General features: G+C 43.0%; 1 protein-coding gene across 1 annotated transcript in view; it reads left to right on the forward strand.

Moving 5' to 3' along the window:
* Positions 1-25,022, forward strand: part of Alk (ALK receptor tyrosine kinase) — a 647,823-nt gene that overhangs the window by 463,105 nt on the left and 159,696 nt on the right. The window contains exon 6 of the mRNA XM_015479804.2: positions 12,735-12,862. Within this exon, the coding sequence (XP_015335290.1) occupies positions 12,735-12,862 (128 nt within the window). The remainder of the gene's footprint in view (positions 1-12,734; positions 12,863-25,022) is intronic.

Raw genomic sequence — 25,022 nt, forward strand, 5'->3', positions numbered from 1 at the left:
ATCCCTCTCAGCTCTGAAGCTTGGGACCCTGAGTGTGGCTCTGAATGTCTGATTGAATTCTTCCCATCCCATCTCCTGTGGATTGCATCTCAGGTTGCAATTTGTTTCCATGCAAAGCTGGAAGCTATGGAGTGGGAGTTAGGCAGGTTTAGGTTGGAGTCTCCGCTCTATTCCTTACTCAGCGTTCTTAGAACAAGATAATTCACTTCCTGGAAACTCAGTTTTCTCATCTATACAATGGAGGCAACGATTTCTACATCTTATAGGTAGGATTGATTCTCATAATAGGATCAAGTGAGATAACTGTGAAGAATTCCTTTGCAGTGTCTAAAACCGTTAGTGTCCAAGGATTGATGGGCATTATGGTGATTAGGATCTAATATCATGCAATAATTATTACCATCACTGTTTGGATGATACTAACCAGCAGGTTTCCAAAGCCAGAGACAGACCCCTTGCAGAACACAGACCCCTTCTACAGCTTTCAGATACACCCATAGCAGCACCTGCCACACAGTCCTCACTCTGCAACCATGAATGAAGACCTGAGATCATGTTCACTAGCTGCCATATTCAGAGGCCAGTAGCCTTCGGAGCAAAGTCTGGGAGCTGATTTGAAAAACACTTTTCCTCAGCACTGTTAGGGAAGGACCAGGGCCTTGTGCACACTAGGCAAGCACCCTGCCACTGAGCTGCACCCCCAGTCCTCAGAGCCATTTTGAATGGAGTGTCTGAAACTGCTCCAAGCCATTTGCAGAACTTTGAAACCACTCTGGAACTCACATGAGGCAGGTACCTATGTGTCAGACTCCCTCTTCCCAACTTTATGTCACGTTCATTCTTGAGTCCTAAAGCCTTTAAAGAGACTGGAGGCTGGGAAGGAGAAGGGGGCTTCTGTTCTCCCACTCAGCTCCATGTGAATAGTGCCAAACAGCTAGACACCAGCTTCCATACCCTGTCATAAAAAGACCTGGGCAAAAGAGGAGGGTTTTACAACCTCATCTCAGGAGCCAGTTTTTATTTTTGGAGGTTTCTACTGGTTTCTTTTTAACTAAGTTAAAAAGGTTCACCAGTGGCCATGGTGACATTTATAAACAGTAGGTATCCAGGCAGCCCTTCCTTAAGATAATTTGCAGACATGTCTTGGGAGGCAGGTTAAAGAAGATGGCCTATTCCTGTTTTGTAGGGGACCATTCCCCAAACCCTTATCAACTAAATGTATCACTGAGGGACTGAACCAGCCAAAACCCAGAAGCCTGCCATTTTCTGAAAATCACAGCTTCCAGTTTATAGGGCCAAGGACACTGTCAAAGGATTCTGAGTGTTGAGGGTTTTCCTACTGTAAATATTCAAAGTCAGAAAGGATTCACAGGGAGGGAAGACTGGCCTGAGCCTGGGGATTCCCGCCCAGCCCAGCCCCGCCCAGCCCCAGTGCAACACTTCCTGGCTCCTTCCTGTGCCTCTGTTTTTGGTGCAGGCTCAGAATCCCTTAAAAGTTTTGTGATTTTGAGCTGGCTCTCTAAAGTCACGTGAAACTTGGCAGTGGTAGTTCCAGTCTCAAGGCCTCTCAAGTGGTTCTGTTGGCCGTGTTCTGGAAGGCTCCAACTTGGCTGACACATTAGAAGCCTGAAGTCCAAACTCCATTAGTTTCTTCAAGCCTGACCCAGAGGTGTGAACACTACCTGGATGAATCTAAGGGGCCCATAGTTCCAGGTTCTTAGCAAGCGCTTCCTCCTGTCCTTCTACAGAAGTCCTTCCAGAAGGCAATGGAGATATTATTCATCAAGGAATCAGAGGAAAATGTCCCATGCAGTTTCTGGCCCCCAGGAAAATGGGGCTGCTTTGTGAGAAATGAGTGGTTTTCAACAGCCTGCCTGTCCATGGGCCCATCATCACACAAGATGACACCATTCACCCCCAGACTGTAAAAATGTTTTACATTTTGTTTCTGAAGTTAGTGGGGATGATTTTGAACTCTCCACCTGGATTAGCTGGTGACGGCTACCACAATGATGACCATAAACTGGTGGACCAAGCAAAGAAACCTCATTCTCTCACAGTTCTGGAGACTAGAAGTTCAAGATCAAGGTGTCCGCTGGGCAGGTTCCTCCTGGGGACTGGGAGGAGAATTTGTTCTAGGCCTGTATCCTCGCTTTTGGTAGTTTTCTGGCAATCTGTGACATCCCCTGCTTAGAGATCTATGTCCCCCAAACTCTGCCTTCATCTGCACATGGTCTTCTCCCTACGTGCACACCTGCCTCTGTATCTAGATTCCCCCTTTCTATGAGAACAGTCACTGCACTGGACCCACCTTAATGACCTCATTGTAACTCAATTACCCTTATAGAGACCCTATTTCCAAATAAGATTACACTCTGAAAGAATAACGGTTAAGACTTCAGCATATCTCTCTCTCTCTCTCTCTCTCTCTCTCTCTCTCTCTCTCTCTCTCTTTGGGGGGGGAGGGAGAGATGGGGACATAGTTCAACAAATGACACCTCCTTTTCCATCCACACTACTAGGACCAACGGAGTCCAGCCAATAATAGCAAATGCTGCCCCCCTCAAAGGGCTTTTCTAAAACCTCAGGCAGGATTAAGTACCTTTCACCCTTGTTCTAAATTACCTTGTTCTAAATTACCTGAACCAATCTGGCAGTTGTGACACCAAGTTGAGCCTGGAGCCACAAAGAAACTGAGTAGATAAAAAGCGGAAAATGGACTTTGGGTGCAGAAAACACCAGAAGCAAAATTTACAGAGGCATGAAAGAGCCCTGGGATGTGCAGGAAGCCAGAGGCAGGGCCTGAGGACACTGGAGAGCCCTGGTCACATTTGGGCTTTAAAGAGATTATTCCAGACACAGGTTGTAAAATGGAACCCTCCTGTGATTGTAGAGTGGAAATTGATGTGTCCATGGGGCTCAGTCCTTCTTTGCCATGTGAGAGGATAAAATGTGACCATTACTGAGACTCACGCTCATCTTAACATCTGTCAACCCTGCCATGATATTATCATCCACAATACTTGCTGCAATATGGTATCGGTGCTGTGTAGCAGAGCTTGGGAGCTCCTCTACATCAAGGGGCTCAGAACTCCATCCATCAAAGCCTCTGGAAGTTACCTCCCCCTTCCCAGATGGCCACCTCAGAAAAGAGGCAGAGAAGGTGCAATGGGTGATCACCTTGGGTGGGCACAAGTCTGTGGGTTCTTCTTATCTCACCTCACCAGTCCCCTCCAAGCTTTTATGGCTGACAACTTCTCTCAGCCCCAGAATTTGCATATGGGACCATTGTTTATGACCAGGGCCACCCTGCGATGCAGTTTCAGCCCAGTGACTTGACTTGGCCAGAGATTTATGACTGAAACGGAGGCTCTAAACTTGGGCATCTGCATTTTGCTTGGCTCCGAATCCTGTGTTCTATTCCAAACAATCAATACATTAGTGCATTAAATGGCATTTAGGCTGCCTCTCTGGGGACCAGGATGAGCTGCTGGGAATCCTTTGAGCAAGGGCAGGGAGAACTGCTCCAAGGCTGGGAAATCCTGGAAATGGAGCTCTGAGGTGAGCATCTGGGCTGGATGCCCAACCCCAGCCCCACTCAGAACACAGGGCTCCAGCAGAAGGGAGACAGGATGGAAGGGGAGATCCGACAGAAACAGCTGCGTACCAACTTCCAATGTTGTCTTTATCCTTCTTCATGGGAGTGACATGTTTAAAAACTAACTAAGCTAAAAGAAACTGAAACACTGATTTGACTTTAAAAAAATAAAGATTATATTAGAAAAGAACAGATGGTGCTAAATAGTTACTGGAAGGAGGAAAGAGTTAGGAAACCAAATTCCAGGTTCCCACTGGCCACTGGTGGGTAATATGCCCATACCTCCTTATAGAAGGAATTAGAAAGGCAAAAAAGGATCACCTGGGACTCTAATCAAAAAAGCCACCAACTACCCTTCCAGAAAGATTGTCTGACAAGTTTGTGGAGTAGGAAACCTGCTGGGGTCCCCTCGCTTTTCCGTAATTCTTCGTGGTTTCTGAAACACCAGCACCAAACAAACTCTCCTCTCACTTTCTCTGCCCAGAATCCAGCCAGTCCACCCTATAGCTCCCTTGAGACAGATATTGAGCAGATGCCAGCATGGGACTTGATCCAAAATCCAGAGACAGGAATTTTAGGATTCTCAGGGTCGCTACTCTTGATCTGAAGCTTTCTGTTACTTGTTTGTTTGTTTGTTTGTTTTTGGCCTGAAAAATCATGGTTTCTTCCCTTTAAAAGAAGAAAAAAATGCTAGTTAGTTCTCTATGGATCACTTTATACAAGCCAGAGCAAAGAAGATTGGGATCAGTAGGTGCTTGAGAATCAACTTACATCCTGAAACATTTTATTTTAACCTGCAACTTTGAAATGCATGCTAACCCACCAATTTTGATGTAAGGATAAGACCTTTGCTCCCAGGGCGGTTGTCTATACATTAGAGGTCAGGGTTGTCATTAACATAAATCACATTCCTGACTCCTCATCCTTGATGTTCAGTGGCAGTTTCTTTAAAATAAAAATAAGGTTGAAATACTTTTAAAGTGTTCTAGAGGTTTTCTGGATGTTTTTTTCAGCACATAATTTACTAAAAACAGGACATAATCTTTTCTCTTTTTATTGGTGAATTACAGCTGTACATAATGATGGGATTTGCTGTTACAGATTCGTACATGCACACAATACACAATATGACAACCTAATCTGACCAATGTCACTCCCCCTCCCTCCTTGCTTCCCTCCTCTCTGTCCCTTTCCTCTACTGATCTCCCTTTGATTTTTATGATATCCACCCTCCCCCACCTTTCTTTTCCTTTTTCCTCTCTGGCGTCTGCATAGGAGAAAAAACAGCTGACCCTTGGCTTTTGACCTTCTGAGTCTGGCTTATTGCACTTAACATAATGGTCTCTAGTTCCATCCATTTTCCTGCAGATGGCATAATTTCATTTTTCTTTATGGCTGAATAAAACTCCATTGTGTATATCTACCAAATTTTCTTTCTCCATTCATGCATTGATGGATACCTAGGCTGGTTGCATAGTCTGACTCCTATGAATTGTGCTGTTACAAAAATTTATGCATGTATCACTGTAATAAGATCCTTTAACTCTTCAGGATAAATACTAAGGAGAGGTATGGCTGGATCACATGGTGGTTCCACACCTTTTGAGGAATCTTCATTCTGATTTCCAGAGTGGTTGTACTAATTGACAATCCCACCAACAGTGGAAAAGTGTTTCTTTTTCTTTACATCCTCTCCAGCTTATAGTATTATTTTGTATTCTTGATGACTGCCAGGCTTTCTGGATTTTTTAGATTTTTTTTCCCTGATCTTTTTGTTGCCCCATTCACACCTAATTCAACAGCAATTGTTTCTAGCTGTCTTTTCAAAGTGTGTAAAATGTTCTCCTGACTATTGCATCAATTTAATGAGTACAACTGCCATAAACAGATTAGTGAATAAGCACAACTGATTCTCAATGGACGCATAACGTGAGTGATGGGAGTCTCCTCTAGAGTGCAGGGGTACTAAAGAATAACACTCAGTCACCTTGAACATTCACGGCAAATGGAGGTCTCGCTGAATGTAAAACATACAGTTTGTGCTAATTCAACAAGGCGATGGGTCACATGGAGACCAGTTAAGAACACTTTGACTGTAATTTTTCCCTATAACTATAGCTATGAAGTTTGGGCACAGAGAGGGTTGGGTTCAGTAGCTGGCCTGAGGTCCCACAGCCAATAAAAGGCAGAATTGAAATTACGAAGCAGGCTGGCTGACTCCTGAACTTCTGTTCTTAATCATTATATTTCTCTTAATGGAAGGAAGGAAAAAGGGAGGGAGAAAAAGAAGGAAGGGAGGGAGGGAGAAATGGAGGAGCAAAAGAGCTAAAGAGAGGCCAAGAAAAAAGCCCAAAACTCTAATTTTTCCTTTGTTCCCAAAGCATGAGAGAGGAATTAAGGAAACAGTTTAGGACATCTTCTCAGTCTCTATTCCAGGAAACCCAGGCCACCTTCCAGGATCTATTACCCAGACATCTCTGATGAATTATACTGCTTTTCAGTTGCCAATGTTAAGGCTCAACCAGTCACCCTGTGGCTCCAGGGTCCCATCCTACCTTGGCCTCTGTACCTCTTGCCCCCTTCTGAAGAACCTGGAGGCCACCCTCAGCCTGGGAGCAGCTCTTCATCCTGGGACAATGGGAACCAGACCCTGACTCACCCTGAAGCCTTGTTCCCATCCAGATCTGATCCTCTCTAGAGGTTCTAGGATACTGTATCAGGCAAGCGGATAGCAAAGCCAAGGGTACTAGGATAAAAGACCCCTCGCCGCGTGTCACACATTGTTATTACAGAAAATTAACAAGCAACAAAGGGCCTCACACCAAAATTTGCATTGATCTGGCTTTATCCCCCCTGCTATTTCCCATAAAAATGCTTTAAATGCAGGCTGATTTAATGAACACGATAAAAATTGTGCTGAATTGTTTATATTTGCTGCAGAATTACTACAAAGTATATTTTAAGGAAAACTTGAAAGTTATGTGTGTTTTTCCTGTAGGATAAGATTAGGGGAAAAGGTGCAACTGGCTTTTTTTTTTTTTTTTTTTTTGCTCCCTGTATTAATCTGGATGAGCTCCCACAGGCTCAGTTCCTTATTTCTAACAAATCTTCACACCTTCATACTTATCCAGACCCTGTCAAGAGAGAGTCTTAGTAAAGACGCATGTAGAGGAATGTCAACAGTGCAGCCTGAGTCATGACAGGGTCATGCTTCATAATAATCATTGTCGCCACGTGATGGAGCTCTTTGTGACAGGGACTTGGCTGGTTGTCTTATTTATGTGGCTTCTGTCATCCTCCACCTAACTCATGATGTTGGCTACCCCAGCTGGAGGGTTCATCACCACCTAACTGACGTGGCTGTCATGACGAGTACAGAACACAAGGATGGCCATGTCTTCTAGCTTCAGGTCCCCAACCAAGTTCACCTGTGCCAGAAATTGCAGCAAAGCCTCAGGAAGACAGATTCTAACCTTAAGGAATTTAGAAGGGCAGAGTCAGGTGGTCTGCAGAAAGATTATGGAGTCATACTAACCTGCGTTGGAAACTCATCTCTACATAGAGAATAATGATGATGCTGTTATCATTGCTGTTGCTGCTGTAGATCATGTTCTTATGGACTTGGTCCAAGCCTGACCTGAATTGGTAGAGAACATCTATGCATGAGATGGGAACTCTTCTGGTTGAGAATTCAGGTCCTCCAGGTCTCAATTACTATTATTTTCTGGTTCCCTCTGATTAGGTCTTGGGAAATGGCGGGGGAGGGCAATAGCCATGTGATGAACTATGTAGTCACATGGACCACCTCCTTCCCACAAACCCACAATTCCCCTTCTTAGGTTCCCCCTCATGGGGAAGGCATCACCCTTACTTGAATTGAGGACATTCTTACTTGAATGGTTGGCATGAACTTTCAGATAAACTCAATTCCACTACCACATGAGTTTTGGCCAAGCATGTCAGAATCTTGCCTGAAGTAATAGAAATCTGTTCATGCACTTGTCTTCTCATTCAACAGATACTTTTTGAGCATTGACAATGTTTAAGATGCTGGAGACTTGATGATGTGCAATCCATCCCCCAGGCATTGAGAAGGCAGGGAAGTAAGACACAGAGGACATGCAGAGACCAATGAAAAATATTCACTCTCACCAGACAAAAACTCCTGTTCCCTGATCATACACTGAATATGTCACTTCTGCTCATGTACTCATGCCTGTCCCTTTCTGCATTGCCCTTTTCTAAATCCCTGTTTTCCACCTTTTACAACCTATCCTCAAGATCACCTGTCCTGGTCAACCAGTACGAGACATCACTTTGCCCTCTGTGCCTCAGTAGCCCTTAGTGCTCACCCAGCCCTGATATACTGCCATTTGTGTAAATTTCAGTACATAGTTTTATTTTTTTCTCACCAGTTTGTAACTTCCTTGAGTACAAACTAAACCCTAAACCCAAGTGTCCCCAGAGAACCTAATACTTTATCTAGTGTGCAACATGAGAAATGGAGTCTGACTCAAATTCTAACTGACAAATAGTGTACAAAGCATCTTTCCACATGCTGAGAAGACACAGGAGGTTGCAAAGGCAAAGAAAATGATTTGATCCTAAGTGAAATAGAGGCCCTTGGAGGATTCAGAGAAGAATGTCAATCTGCTCTCATAGTCAAATACTAACATGTCTTCTTGTAGGAGTGTTCCCACATAAGTTCTCAGGGTTCTTTTTATCCTATGAAGATCCATGTAAGTTTTTATTGTTGTTGTTTAAACAAAAATGGCAACTGCTATTCAGAAATTGCAAATGCCTTTCCCACTCTCTTTTACCTACACTCTTTTCCCTTCTTGAATCTCATAAAAGAGTTGAGCTACAGATACTTGCATTTTTTCATGGACCAGAGTGGTTCCATGAAGAAGGTGGCAGTCTTCTATAAGCCCCCTTATTGAGGCCCTACTGTGTGCTTAGATCTGCTCTAATTACTTTGTAGGCATCCTTCTCACTGATCCTCATCCCCATTCAACAAGCTTGGTGTTATGACCTCCAACTTTAAGACAAGGAAACTGAAACTCAGAAGTTAAATCACTTCTCCAGTAGCTTGACTAGCTGAGAATGGAGTCCAGACCCTGACTCACTGCACTACAACAGCCAAAGCATCTCAGAAGGCCCTCCAGTGAGTGGCTTGCAGTGGGCCAGGGCCTCTTAGGTGGGCAGCTTGATGTCATTATTATGCCCTCTGGGATATTGCACAGCAGGAAAGTAAACCACATCTTCGGTCTTGTCAACGGCCACCCATGCCCTCACGTGCCATCACAGAATGTCCCTTTATATCTGGGCTTAAAATAACTTGCTTCACCTTTCCAAGTCACAGCTGCCAAACCTTCAGTCACATCAGCAGCTCTCCTTGTGGCAGACGTGCCAGTTTCCCTTAAACATATGGAAACTAACCTGGGAGGAAACAATGGGAGCCTTAGAGATTCTTTTGTTTCATGACAGCTTCTTGGGAGTTTTCGGTGGATTGTCTGACAGTATGTGCCACCATCTGGCTGGAGTGTCTACCCTCAAAACCAGACTGGTGATCCCTCCAGTAACATTAAATAGACACCTTCTTCTCTATTTCTAGGGTACAAAATGCAATTGAGTACAAGGGCTGGATTGGCCCCTAAATTGCATTTTTCTCTTGTTCTTGCAATCCAGGAGCAGTGCTGTGCTTTATTTTAACCTTAGGTCTGTAGGTAACCCAATGTGTGGTCAAGACTCTACTTCCCCCAAGAAGGTTGGGACTGAGCATCTTTGCATGAATAGATCTGTGATTTCATGACTCATTGCTCTTCTCCCACCTCTGTGAGATGTTATGTGTTAATTGCAGCTTCTAGGACTTTCATCAAATATTTTATCACTCGGACTCCTGTAATCTGATTGAGAAATATGGACATGAGATCGATAAGGGCCCTTGGAGAACACTTAATTCAATGTCCACATTTTACTATTGAAGAAACTAAAATTCAAGGAGGTGCAGGGATTTGTCCAAAGGCAAGCAAATCCAGAAGCAGAATCCAGGACTCAGTTCCCACTTTAGTGGTCTTTCGATATACTACTTCTAGGCTCTCAGTCAGAAATAGACCTTGATATTCATAAACTAACTCCTTTCTGCCTTTTTAATGGAATTTAATTTACTCATTGTGATGTAATCACTCAGCAAAAGTGGGTGGTCAGTTTTTTTCTTAGAAAATTCAAGTTGAACATGCTTTCTCTGCTTGAGAATACCATTGATCGGAAAACATCCAAAATTTCAGGCATTTGGAGAAAAGAGCCTTATTCAGAACCATCAGGCAAATGGGGGGCAGAGCAGGCAGAACTGGAACTGGAGAGCTCCAGAGAGACATGCAAAAGATAATGGATTGTGACAGGCTTTCCATACAGTCCTTCTGGCTTCCTAAGGTCCGGGTGGACACCCCACACTGTCAGATTGATGGATAGAAACACCAGTGCTAAGAGGGTCACAAATCCCCAGCACATGGATACAGTTGCACTGTTTCTGGGAGGCTTCAGGTCAGAACATAACCTCCCCAACCTCCCCCCATGAAAGCATAAGCAGAGTTGCCACCAGCCAAAGCAAGGACAGCCAGACCCTAATGAACCGGTTTCAAGACCACTGGGATATAAGCAAAGAAAATGGAGGCAGGCAGAGGAAAGAGCTTGGATTTGTTTTTCACTGGGTTTTGGCTGTCTCTTAAACAAATCTGACCCTAGGTGTTAGTATGCCCTCTTCCAGTCCCAGCTTCCCTGGATATAAAATACATGTTTGGCAACTGCTCTGAAAGTTATTAAAGTTGCAGCAGTAAACTATGGGAGGCCAGAGAATTTCAGACAAAAGTTATTGCATCGGTAACTCAGAAACTAATTCCTAAAACTCCTGACACATTTATCCAAAGGGCTAGTGCCAATATAGAAATGGAAATCATTGTCAAGGGCCACTGTGTACCTGGAATTAAAATCCATCATTCCTCAGAACAGTGAGCTATGATTTGGGCAGAATATGAATGCTCATGCCTTTCCCTACCATCCTTCCTTGAAAATAGGGTCCTTTATGTTTCAGAAGAACAAGAAAAATTCTGCTTTTGTTTGTTTTTCCTTAAGAACCCTTCCTTTACATTTTCTTTTCAAATATTTCTTTCCTTGACAGTCCCACATTTAAACCAAAAGGCCTCCTTTTCCTTATTCAATTGCACTGGTTTTATTTTGGATAGGAATCCTGCTGGGTACAGTAACAGAGAACAAACTTTACAGCAGCAATAACCCCTTCTACAGTATCTATTGTGGGGAAACTTAATACACTTTTATTAAATGGCTGAGGAATTGACTCCAGTGATCTGAATTAACTACAGAAGAGCAGAGTTGGAGCAGAAATACCTCCTTCATGCAAGATACCTACTACATGCCCAGCAACATTCAGGGCCCAGAAACAGGGAGCACCCCTTTGAGAAGTCATTGATTGCCCCAGGCAACACCTTTATCAGCAACAGCTAGCCAAATCAGCAAGGATCCCATGGGACCCAGTGTTAGAAAGCAAATGTGGAAATGGGCCCCTGGATTCACAATGGGTGGAGTGGCAGGAAGCTTCATTTATAAATAGGCACACACTTTGACTCAGATTCTAGGACTTTGTCCCAAGGCAGAGCTTAGATAAATATACATGGTTACCTTTAGCACGATCATGACAGAAACCAGAAGTAATGCACAAGTTGTTAAAAATGCAGCCAATGAGAAGATAATAGAACCTCTATTTGCTGCCTCATGACATACTATTGAGCAGGCATGTGCAATCACAGAGAGCATATGCTATTTATATAAATATTTATATATCTCATTTATATAAAATGAGAGCTGGCAGGTTGCCCACTGAGGTAGTGACTTTGGTTACTGCTAGACAATGAGGTTCTGGGTGACTTTTCTATTTTACAACTTTTCTCAATTGTTGAGTTTTTATTTATTTTTATAATAAGCATCACTTTATATTTGGGGAGAGGAGTTAAAAAGTTTTTTAAATGAAAAGCTAAGGGTAAGAAAATATGAAATGTGTGATGATTTCAAGGGTGTATACCTAAGTCAAACCCATTGACTTATACATTTTAACTCATCAAATTATACTTTTAGTACATGCAATTTATTAAATGTCAATTATATATTTGTAAAGTTGTTTTCTTGAGGAAAGAAAACAGCCCAGATAATTTCCATTCTCACTCAAAATTGTATGGTGTATATATATATATATATATATATATATATATACATACACACACACATACATATACATACATATATATATACACACATGCATATATACATATATATACATATATGTGTATATATATGTATATATCAATGTTGAAAAGTAAATTTGATGTTCCAATCAGTGACAGGAGCCATTTCAAGAGGTTAGTAGCATGAGCAAGGTGTAAAAGTGTTCATTTAGCTTATTCTCTGTTCTCTGACAGTGTCAGTGTCCTTCATTATAGATGGATGCAGAGCTCACCATTTGACCTGCTTTTATCTTCTTCTGCTTGCACTTTTTTGCAAAGTCCATGTCAATCTTAGGTACCTTTTACTCCAAAATACATGCTTGGGTGCACTTTAATTTTCCCACAGTAAATAAATAGCTCTTGCTAGCTTCCCATAAGTAACAACATAGCAGACCTGAAGGTTCTGAGACTCTGGTATCAGATAAAGTGCCAAAAACTAAGTTTTATTTCCAGAAAAAATGATCCATAGACTGATAAATGTTTTGAAGACTTTGCCTCAACTCTGCTGCCAGCTCCTTTTCACTATGTAGATTCTTCCCCTATAAGACTAGCTACTGAAATATTCCAAATATTTTAAATTGCCTTAAAAAGAATATGACAAAAGAAATGCCATGGCTAAAGTGTGTTTGAAAATTGTGTCTCTGAGTTAGCCGGACAAGAAGGAAGCAAATGCTTACACGCTGCTGTCAGGGTCATCATCCCCAGCACTATGTGGGCATCCATCTCTTGGTGCCTGTGAAGAATGTAAACCCTGAAGTCACTGCATGACCCTCTCTGCAGGTGAGGCTGCTTCTCATCACTGTTTTTCTGTGCTTTCTTCCTTTGCTTTCCAACGGAACCAGCTGGACCGTGCTGCAGGGAAGAATTGGGCACCCAGAGAACCCATTCCGAGTGGCCCTGGAATACATCTCAAGTGGAAACCGAAGTCTGTCTGCAGTGGACTTCTTCGCCCTGAAGAATTGCAGCGAAGGTATTTGAACTCAGCTTGCCCCTCCACTCATTGAGAGCCTGTTGTCATGTGTGTCAATGACCTGCAACTGTGCTTAGCTGAGAAGGTACACACTTATACATCGAAGGCTATGGTGCTTAAGAGCTGATTCTAAATATTACGCAGTGCACCATAGACCAAACGATCAATTTTCAAAGATCCAGAATAAAATGATAACTACTTAATATAAAGCTGCATCAAATAGAATCTGGTGTTTGCTAGGTAACATAGTAGCTTAACTTCCCTGGCTGCCAAATGCTTACAGTTATTTATATTTGATCATAGAACATTATAAATGGATGCCAGGCAATAGAATGGTGTAGTGAGCCCCCAAGAACCCTCAATGCAACTTCAACTGTTATCAAGATTCGCCATTTTTGCTTCACCTTTATCTCTACATACTCTGCACCTTCTCCATAACTTAATGCTTAGTTTGCTTTTTCTTTTCTCTGAGGTTAAATTTGCAACTAAATATTATAATGATTTTACTGAAGCTATTATTGAGAGACCACATGGGAAATGGTTATATGTGAAATCTTTAGCTTATTTTGTAAAAGCCATTAGGATAGGGTCCACTCTTGCCATTTAAATCCTTTTATACAAGTCCCACATTGTGAATTTATTTCAGGATCTATTACCGAGAGAAGGTAATTTGTTGGGCTTTTTTTTTTTTTTCTCCTTTTTTCCTTTGTTGCCAGGAAACTCTGAACTAAATGCAATGCACCATCACAGTAATTATATCTGTGTAATTACACAGATATAGGTTTTTGATAAGCTTTTCCCCTTTCCTCTGAGAGTTTTTGATCTTCTGTTCCTATTTTCAATATCATGTTTTATATGTAACTTTATTAAACTTTGCCTCAACTCTGTTTTCTAAGTGGGATGACGTGGATCATCAGTAGATATATGAGGATGGTTTTCCTTGATTTCTCAGAAGACCCAGTCATAATTATAAGCATCCTTTATTCCCCAGATATCAAGGGTAGCTAAGCTTGAGTTCCACCAACTTCAGTAAGAGTCCTTTAATTATTGCTGTTCTGTAATTCCTGCCTCTGCCCAGAGGTTGATTGAAGGGCACTTTAGCCTGTGCCATGAAACCTGGGGTCTGAGGGGCCAAAGAATGAAGTGCAGACAGGAAGGAAATCCAGGGTACTCTCAGACCTAAATTCCCAATTTTGACTATTTCTGAACAATCCTAAAGGCCCAGAACACAGAGAAGCCCTCTGCTGCCTGTGGAAGCCTGGATTTGAACCTGGTGCTTCTTGGAGGTGGGGTGGGTTAGAGACACCCTTAGTTCAGGAGCCCCAGTGACCACCTTGCTCCTTACACTGTCGTAGCTTCTCATTCATTCCAGGTCTCACAAGATCTTTCACAAATGAATTTTATTGTTGTTCTTATTTTAATCAGAACAGAGTTGTATGTGGGGAGAAGAAAAATCACCACAAAATGATAGATTACACTTTAGTTCAAGTTGAAATTGTGGTTGCCCTATAATATGAGGCACTGTAGAGAAACTGTGGTTTGGGAGCTAGCCAGGAGTTTGGATGTCTGTTTCTGCACTCATGAACTTAGGGATTTGCGAATATCTCTGGAATTCATCAAGCTGCATAGATGTTGAGGGTCTATGTACCTTCCCAAAAGAAGCCATCTGTTGAAATGGAACAAGTTAACAGGAATGTGATAGAGAAAAGGTATCCAGTTTCTAAAACTGGCTTATCTCATTTGAGCAACATCAGGAGAAGAAACTAAGAGACCGTAAATATCTAGAAATTAGGCCCAGCACAAATGCTGCAAAGATTTCCTGCCCTGCAAAAATTCCTTGCACATTCAAATTATGAATTTCATCAGATGTACAATTTTTTTTTTTGGTTCCAGGGATTGAACCCAGGGGTATTCAACCACTGAGCCACATCCCCAGCCCTTTTTTGTATTTTATTTAGAAACAGGATCTCACTGAGTTGCTTAGGGTTCTCACTAAGTTGATGAAGCTGGCTTTGAACTTGAGATCCTCGTGCCTCAGCCTCCCGAGCTGCTGGGATTACAGGTGTACCCCCACCACATCCATCTTTTTTTATACAGATGTTTCTCCCTTACTTTGCAGCTCCCTCTCACCTACAAATTCCATCCCCTAGAGCTTGTGTAGCATTGGCAGTGAGTCTGTTACAGGGCTTTAGAGACCTGTTCCTGGTCTGCTTCTCTACCCTGATAACACCAGTGGAGTTGACCTCCTTAAGCTTTCTCTAATGATCCAGAAAATCGCTGCTTACAGGCACCCTCTTAAAGGAGGGAGAAGAGAAGACAAATCTGCCTCTGATTCCCCAGGGAAGGCACTTGGCCAGGTTGTCCTGGTCCACTTATTACCCAGGATCCAAGTCCAGAGGCTCCAGATCCAAGGAGAGATGATCCTCATGAGGAAGTAGTTGTTCTCTACACTCCTCCTCTCACTAAGAACACAGCCATCAAGGGGCATGAAGAGATTTGTGTGTGTGTGTGTGTGTGTGTGTGTGTGAGAAAGAGAGCAGAGAAGAGCAAAGTGACACCAGAGGTTCCTTAGAACTTCTTATTCTTCTGTCATAGTAGGACAAATTCAACTAGTGTAGACAAGTTGTTATCCTAGGAATTAGCCTAAAACTACACCCACATATATTTTTTAAAATATATATTTTTTAGTTGTAGGTGGACACAATACCTTTATTTATTTATTTCTCTGTTTGTTAATTAATTTATTTATTTAATGTGGTGCCGAGGATTGAACCCAGTGCCTCACGCACGCTAGGTGAGTGCTCTATCACTGAGCCACAAACCCAGCCCCATATATATTTAAATTTGGTGGGGTTTTATGGGAAAGTCATATTTAAGTTCTGTGATACAGGCTAGTATATTTTCTGGGGTCACTGCTTTGGTTAAGTTATGACAAAGAGGAGAGAAAGGGGGAAAAGTAGCTAGCATCTTCCAGGGGCAAACAAAGCTGATGATATGCTAGTCAGAGATGTAGATGTTTCTAGACTATTTTCTGATGGAAACTTGGTCCCCTGGTGATAAGGCACAGATAACATATGAAGGGAAGTACAACTATAGATCTTCATGACTCTTCTTTGGCCCACATGAAAAGAGATGCCATTTTAGTTAATCTGGAGAAGGCTTACAGGAGACATTGGGAAAACTCTCCCTGCAGAGGTGACAATATCTATCCATAGGTATCACCAGGACAGTGGCCATGCCTATTTTCTCTTTAAATCTTTACATGACTCACAGTCTATTGAGAATGTGGGCTGATAGCAACCACCACTAACCTTGGTGGAGCACTCCCAAAGTGTCAATCCTTTTACATGTGTTATCTCATGCAGGCTTAAACAATGATGCTGTAACAGAGGGACAAATCTCCTCCTTTTACAGATGGGGAAACTGAGCTCACAGGTCATTCAGTTGGTGAAAAGTAAGGCCAAACTGAACCCTAAGTGAACCTGACCACAAAGCCAGTGTTTCGGTCCACTCTCCTCTACCATCTTGGTTGATGTGCAGAGGCTGGGGTTTTATTCATTACTGGAAACATCAGAATCATCTTTGTTCCCCATCCTCCTCCACTTCCTTGGCCATAACCTTGAGCCCTAAGCTTGCTGCTGCCTCGTGTTCTATTGCCGAGTGCCACTGCTGCAGACTCTTACATTTGCCCTTCTGACTCCATTTTCTTAGCCATGCACCTTGATCTTCTTATGTTCTTCATATATGTCACCTTAGCCTTCGGCTGGTCTAAAACTGCTACCATTTCTTCCCATCTTGCCAGACAGACCTCCTCAGTATTGCATTTCCTTGTGGCACTCACATGTGACTTTTATTCCCTCCCACATCAGAAAATAATGAAATATAGGGGCTATGCTGGGACACCTCACTCAGTTTCTGGGGCCAGGAAAAGGCATTTGCAGCTACTGTAATTCTACTTGGAAAACATTGCTGTCTGCATCTAAATTTAGTAGCTGCTTTACAATCATTTCCCAATTAGTCATTTTGGGATCCCAACTTGAGGTTCAGGACCCTGTCCTATATTTCTTTTATTTCTGGAGGGAACAGTTAGCCCAGCAGTAAACACATAGGAAATGTCACATAAATACTTCTTGACAGATTGGTTAATCAATCAATTAATAAATGTTGCTTCTGTTTTATGGCCTTGGGCTATTGCCCTATTACTGTGAAGAGAAATTGCTTGGGATGGGTTTTTCCCCTGAAAAGCCAGTGAAAGAGCAGTTTATACATTTGACACAGCCGAGAGGGACATCAGCCCCCTGATACACCCAGGTCTGGGCTTTCAGGGAGCCCTTAGTCCATTCACAAAAACCTTTCTTGAGCAGACAACCCAGGGCAATAAGATTGCAGCATACTCATTAGACCTCTGAGCTTCAGAGATGTCTACAAAAAAATCACAGGTCAGAATGGGCAGGACAAGTTTCTCAAAAAGGATTTGAAAAGGACCAGAGTGGCTCTGAGAAGCTCATAAAAACGAACACGACTGCAGCCACCTAGCACTTCCGCACACCAAGTCCTTTTCTAAGTGTACTTTTTATATTAACCCAATTAACCCTTTCAACAGTGCCGTTGGGTACATATCATTATTACCATCACTCCAGTTATATGGCTAGGGAAATTGAGGCACAGAGAAGTAAGTTGTTCCCCCAAAGTCCCACAGCTGATATTGGAATGCAGGGGGCTCTAGCTCCAGAATCCATACTCTTAGCTACCACATCTTTCTGCTTCCTGTGGAAGGTCACTGCCAAAAGAACACCAGAAAGTATCTAACCAAGACACAAAGATCGTCCCTGAAATTTGACATTGTAAATTACTGATAAGTCCAAGGTGCTTTCTGCTTCTACCTTATGGTTAAGTTCCCAGTTTTTCTTTGAAACCAATTCAACATTATCTTCTCCCTACCCAGAAAGACCCCTACCCACTGGTCTGCACAATCTCAGGGGGCTACACAGGATCTCACCCAGGAAAAGCAGGGAGCTGTGGGTAGCTTCTGTCTGAACCTAAGTTACTTTACTGCAGGTCACCAGCAAGAAACATCTGCAGGTTCCCAGGCCAGAGCCATGCTCAGCTCACAATAGATTCTTAACAAGAAGCAATCTAGGCCCCTTACACTGCTGAGACACCTGCATACATATTATCTCTGACTCATCCATTAAGGAGTCATAACCCCCACATGAGGAATTAGCCCACTGTTTTTTCAAGCTCAGGAAGCACGAGGAATGCAAGATGTCAAACAGAGCCCCACTACCACAGATGCCTTGAAACACATGACCCCCGGTTAGAGAACAAAATTCTTAACTTCTCTGGGACCACATTGAAGGTATTTGAACTTGATGCAGCCTTTAGAGGCTGAACCCATACTTCAAAGTCTACAAGAGTCGAGGATATATAATTATTCAAGTAGAAGTATCTTAAGGAAATGAGGGTAGGTACCCAGAACCCACCATTCCACAATCCTTGACATCCTCCATGATGAGTTTTCATGAAACACAGTTTGATCTTCAATGCTCCTGTTAACTCCAGCTTTTCTAATGCTATGATTCTATCCTATTTAAAATATGAAAGTCAGGGGCTGGGGAATTAGCTCAGTTGGTAGAATGCTTGCCTTGCATGCACAGGGCCCTGGGTTCAATCCTCAGAACCACCAAAAAAGACAAAAAAAGAAAGAAAGAAAGTCAAAAATAGTTACATTAGCCATGCCTTCTTTAAAAGATAATGAACATGCACAGGCTCTATACTTGGGATGTAAGCTATTTTCACAAGGCCAGATCTTTATTCAGATGGGTCCTGTATTTGAGACACTAGGCACTGAGTTAGTATGAGTATTTATAAAAGTAAAAAATGGGTGACATATCCAAGCTTTGACCCCTCTCTTTCCTTCCACTGCACCAAAAACACTGATAGGCAATAGAGGACATTTTCCTTAGGTCAGTGGGGACAAGAAAAAAAAAAAGAAAGAAAGAAGCTGAACAAACAGATTCTAATCTTTGGCCAGCCATGTGGAGCCAATCAGTGTTTGGAGTAGGCTCCAAAAATCCAGCTGGGTAAAATGAGGGATTACTTCATGGGCTCCTGGCAGCCAGGCCCAAATTGGGCATTTTTTGTTCCAGCAGCAAGCAACACCCCAGCAGGATCCTCAGTCTGTGCTTGTAAATGGAGATTACAGTGACATTCTGTCTTGGGGTTGCCAGCAGAAAACTCTCTCTTTATGTAGCAGATTCATCTATCCCTCCACCTGTGGATCCCCCATTCATTCAGCAGACATTTACCCAAGAAGATACTAAGCTGAGCGCAGACAGACATTGATATAAAACTGCTGTTTCTGTCTGGGCTGAGTTTTGGTATGGTGGCTTTAAGTTGTCTCTTCTCCTTGGCACAGAAACTATTCCCCAGTGGGCATCCCTGACTTATATTTATTTTGCAACAGAGGAGTTGACCAGGTGCCCCATTTGTCAAGATGTCGTCCTCCAAATTAGTACCACTTTTCCTTTCTCAGAAAGACCATAGAAGGAACACTGAATCAGCAATCAGGAGTCCTGGATTGAGGTCCCCTCCCCACCTCTTATTTTCCATAAACCAACCAACTCTTCAGATCCAAAGGGACATTATCAGCCTCCTTCAGAATTGACACATGGATGGTTTTTGTAATTGAAGGTGAAAATAACAGTAAGTCAATGGTTGTCCTAGAATTGACCTTGACATGAGAGTACGAGAAGGGGGCGGTGGAGGTGCGCTATACATGATGCCATGGGCTACCCAACCTCACTGACTGGGCCTTTCCTTGCCTGAAGTCTTTAAGGTTCAATTGCTCCCTCACTGTTGCTCAGGTTATCGTGGAGAAGCTACCATTCACAGAAATAAATTGGTTCCTCTGACACCTGCTGCAAAGCTTGTTAATTAATGGCCAAATGCCAAGGTGGATGATGGGAGTCACATGCTGCCAACCTGAGAGGTGCTGCAAGCTGGGTCAGTCTCTTCAAGGGACTGAATCAGCTTTGCAGTGGTGGGGTCCGTGACTCGAAAGTGAACCCGGGGGACAGCACAGCCACAGCCTCCAAATGAGCCCTGTTTGTGGTTGGTGAATGCTTTTTTCAAAACACTCCTTAACTCCCTATTTCCAAAGTCTCCTGGCCTTAATTTATCTGTATTCTGAATTATTTAAAAGACGAGCATTGAAATTACAATTTCATGTAGCCACTCAGATCTCCTCGTATTTCTCCAAACAGCCCCCACTCAGGCTGCTTTCCACTATGCAACTTCAGGGTGCTCTTTGAAAATCGTGCACTTCTTCCAAGTCTCAGCTCAAATACTATTTTCTTAAAGAAGTCTCACTTCCGAATTATGTTTCCATACATTTCTGTTTTAGAATGGTCTATTTCTCTCCAGAGTTATTTTTGTGTTTCACTTAATAGATGTTCCTAGAATCAAAGAATGTTCTCTTTTTTTAATCTCTGCATCTCAATTAGCAACGAAGAGTATGCTGTTTTCATTGTGAGCACTCCATAAAGGCTTACTTATCCCAGTAGAAGAGAGAGATTACAGGCTTTAAAGTCAGACAGAACGAGTGTGGAATCCCAGCTCCATCATGTCCTACCTTTGTGAGCTCAGAAGCATTTCTTAAATCCATGGGTTTTGATTTTCTCATCAGTAAATGAGCTAATAATACTTAAGTATAGGGGTTTTTTGGAAATTAAAACAGATATTGTGTGCAGAGCCCTTGGCTAGTGCCTGATACAATAAATACTCTCTAAGGCCCCTTGATTAAGCTGAATCCCCTCATTCTGCAATCAGAGCTGCACAACTCTGCATAGCTCTTTGAGGTATGTTTGTGGCCTTGCCCACCTTCTGCTTTCCATTTGCACTTTGTCTGAGTCATTGGGCAGAGGCAAAGGCTATCCCATTCCTAACAGAGACTCTGATAGCCCTGATCTGCATTCTGACTTCTAGGCCTGCTACTTCTCTTTCCCCACCATCCACCCTTTAACATCTAGTAGAGTGTTGGCCTTGTCATTTTGTGATCAGATGCCCAGACTACTTTGTGCCATGCAAAGGAATAGTACTGTTCAATCCTCTGAGGATGGTTGGAAGTTGAAAAGTCTTTTGGACATGCCTATTACACTGCCTCCCTGCCAGAAGACTGGCATCCAAAATAGCCAGGCCAGAGTGCTGGAACCGGAAGGAATTTTGCTGGCCTCCCTTCTCCCCACAGTGCACAGCTACTCTTGGCAGAGACTCCCTTACTTTGGAATGGCTTATTCATATTCACTACTAAAGCCAATTACAAATGCCCACAGAGTGCTTAGGGACAATAACAGTTGCTTGGAAGACTATTTTAAATATCCGTCCGACCATTGGAACTCACCAGGAAATGGAGGCAGACACAAAAGATTTTTAAATATAAATAAATAAGGAATGAGTGTGCTGAGGTCATTGTACTCCCAGAAGAAAATTACTTTCAAATTACAACTACATAAAAGAAATAATTGAAAAGATTAATCACACTAAAATAATTGGTCTATTTTACAAGTAATTTGGAGCAATATTCAGTCATTGACATCAATGTCGAGTAGTAAAATAGTAATGAATTTCATTCTCTGACTAATGTATTTATTTTATTAATGGTACTAAATGGTGTTGTTACTGCTTATAAATATTTCATAACTTTTAATTCATTAAGATGTTCAAGGAATCTCCAAAAGTATTTATTAGTTTTAAATCGTCCTTAGTATTCAATATGCAATCGCCACTCTGCCTGGGTAATTAAAAAAAAATATTGTTTTGGGTAATGGGAATCTCTTTGAATGGGGAGGATTAAGCCCCCGTTATTAATGAGACTGGTCCTCCAGCTGGAGATGAGTGAGGGGCTTAGGGATCTGCTTCTTCTCCTCACTAAGGCCCCTCTGCAGCCGAGCCTTAAAATCAATGGCTATGAGGCAAACGGGGTGGACCCGAATAAATTACTGCCAGAGGAGATGAGAGAAATGTCCGTTTAGACACAGATTTCAATACACCACTTCTCTCACACCCTCTCCACCCCCACCCCCCCCACCCCCCGAACAGCTAAGGAACTCAAACATCCCAACCTCACTTCCCCTGCTTCTTTCATTCACTGAAGAAGACCACATAGAGAGGGAAATGGCCGAAAGGCAACAGAAAGAAAAGCAGAGAACAATGGCAGTTTAAATCGTGAAAAGATTTGGATAGGATTTGGATGAGGAAAAAAAAAAAAAAAGATTTGATTTCTGAGACATTTGGCTGCTATGCATCCATGATGCATACTTAATTTGTGTGAGAAATAAAGATGGCGATGTCTACTCCAAGGTCCCTGTGAGCATTAAATGTGACAGTGTGGTCCTCCTGACATAATGCAGAGACCTCATGGGTTAGTTCTAAGCTTCCCTATAACCTATGAGTGTATGGTTGGCCCAATGAATGGCCTTGGCAAATCTAAACCCCTAGTAAGAACTTTTGGTTCGCGTCATCAAGAAAAAGTGGACCAATAGTGAATTAGTGCACCTCAGTGGACAGGGGAAGTCCAGGCATCCCTAGGAGGAGGGAATAGAGGTCTCGTCCCTCAGTGCCAGGACTCATCCATAAGTCAGAGATTAAGCTCCCAGTAGTTCCTCTGAAGCCTCATCTGCAGGAAAAGGCTGAAGGCATTTGCTGTGGGCAGATTGAGAGAGGCCAACAAGTAGCTTGGAGTAACTGGGGCCAGTGCTTCTCACACCAGGATGTTGTACCTGTAGCATAAGTAGTGGTGGTCTGAAAGGGGGCCACCCACAGGATCAGTAAGGTACATCTTTCCAGAGTTTTAGTTTTACCAAAAAGATTGGGGTGAAGAGACACTTTTATATTAAAATCATCATGACTATATATTAGGTTCTAACGCAAATTACACAAAATTCTTAAGATAAAACATGACCTAGGAAAAATCTTTCCCATTCATAGGAAGACTGGTAAATGACTTCGCTCTACCCTTCCATGTGAGGTAGCTCAGAGGGACATTGGCAAAGTATCACTCCAGGGGGACAGAGGAACATGGTTAGGAGAAGGTACACCAGGCCTTAGATTGTCATCTGGGAAGCTGGGGCCAAAAGGGAAGGTATCTTTTCAGTGCAAGTCATAGATGGAAACACCAGAGACTAGCAATGGGGTATAAACTCCCAATTAGGCAGAGAAGAAGACCAGGTCTTATCATTTCCTTTAAGAACAAGGCTGCAATATCCTGTCTGAACCCCAAATTCCAAGCACATGGATTGATGGGCCATCATGGCAGCACTGGGATCCTCTGAAGCCCACCAGAGAAGGGGTCCAGAAAGTGAGAAGAGCTCTATGAGGCTCCCAGACCACCAGGATACCCTTTCTGCTCTAATTAACAGGAAGAATGAGCCACGTGACAGACCAGTAGAAGATGAGAGGCTCGCTTCCTAAAATTGACATACCAGGTCAGATTCAAACTCACCAAGTATTAGATTTTAAAGTCTCCTGTGCATTGGCCTAAAGTTTCTTAAACCTTCCAAAGGACTGAGTTAATCCTATGATTGGTGTGGTTGGTTTTTGTATTTGTTTGTTTGGTGGGGACAAGAGAAGGGGTCCTGAACCTTTATCTGAAGATCCTGCAGACAATTTACCTCTTCTCTCCCTAGGCCCCTGAACAGAACTGCTCACACCAGAGGCTATGGGAACTACTTTCCAAAGTCCTCCAGAGAGGAGGACCTTGCACATTGAGTGGGGAGCCTTTTGCTAGCTGAGGGACATAGGTTGGGAGCACAAGAGATGCCCTGCTGGAACCTGGCAGTCTTTCTCTTTGTACTCGTGGTTATTCTAAAGTTTTGGCATTCTCTGTCTTCAGGTTATGCTGAGACCATGGTTTTTGTGGAACTTTATTTTGCCCTTCTTGTTGCAATTTGTTTTGGGAGGAAACTGGGAGACAGTTACTGGGCCGTTGCCCAGAAGGTCCCTCAAAGTACACTTTGCAAACCCCAGAGCAAATGGCCTCTGAGATGCCTACTTCCCTGAGCTCTAGCTTTTGGGATTCTGTGATCAGCATTTGGGGGGATGGGAAGTCTTTTGGATTTTGCTGCTTCCATGTCTTCATAGCTCTTAGCCAGCATTTTGTATCTGTGAAACGATTAACTAACATTGACTAATTGCCCCTCATTAATCATTCATGAAACTGGTAGACCAGGGTCTTATAATTTTCCTCAAGAATACGGCTGCAATATCCTGTCTGGGCCCCAAGTCCCATGTGTGTGGGGTGATGGGCCTTCACGGCAGCACTGGGTTCCTCTGGAGCTCACCAGGGGAGGGGGCCGGAAGGTGAGCAGGGCTCTGTGAGGTTACCAGCCCACTAGGAGGCCTTTTCTGCTCTAATTAACAGGAAGGATGAGCCACATGGCTGACCAATGGCAGCTGAGAGGCAATAAGCTTTAATTAGAGGATTCTTCCTGGAAATTCACACGAACATATTAAGTCTGCTGTCTTAAAAGGTCCAGAGAGGTTGAAAGCCTAAACTACTCCTTTCAATCATTTGCAAAATTTAAATATAAAAAAAAAATACTGGCCCTGGACAAAAGCTCTGATTAGCTCCAGTGGGACAGGAATAGGTGACCCAAGTCTAGGGTATGGAAGGCAGCCAGTCCATATCCCATCCTAGGCTGGTTGTAGGGTCTGTAGTTCAGAAATGCACAGTAGGGCAGGTGAATGATCTGGAGCATGTCAGGAGCAACAGAACTCCCCTGGAGAGGGCAAATTTATCTGTGGGAGTGTTGGGGAGCAAGCAAGTCTCACTCCCAGAGGTCAAGGAGAGCCCAAGAGTGGCTTTAAGACTCTGTCCTGTGGACCTGGGCTTATGAGTATGCAAATCTCGGGTGAGAAATTTCTAGAATTACATTTGTGTGGATCAGAACAGAAAGCAGAAAGTTACAAGGAGAGCTGTCTCTGTTTTCCTTCTTATTATCCCAAGGTTGATACCTTTCTTGTTAGTACAGATACAAACTCACGTTCACTCTCTGGGGCTCTCCCCCTCCCCACCTCTGATGGGCCCACTGTGTGCATGTGTGTACTGATGTGTGAGGGCTGTTCTCCTAACTCCTCTTTCCTTCTTCCACTGACATGTCCT

Source organism: Marmota marmota, unplaced genomic scaffold (assembly GCF_001458135.2).
Source record: "Marmota marmota marmota unplaced genomic scaffold, marMar, whole genome shotgun sequence".
Taxonomy (NCBI): domain Eukaryota; kingdom Metazoa; phylum Chordata; class Mammalia; order Rodentia; family Sciuridae; genus Marmota; species Marmota marmota.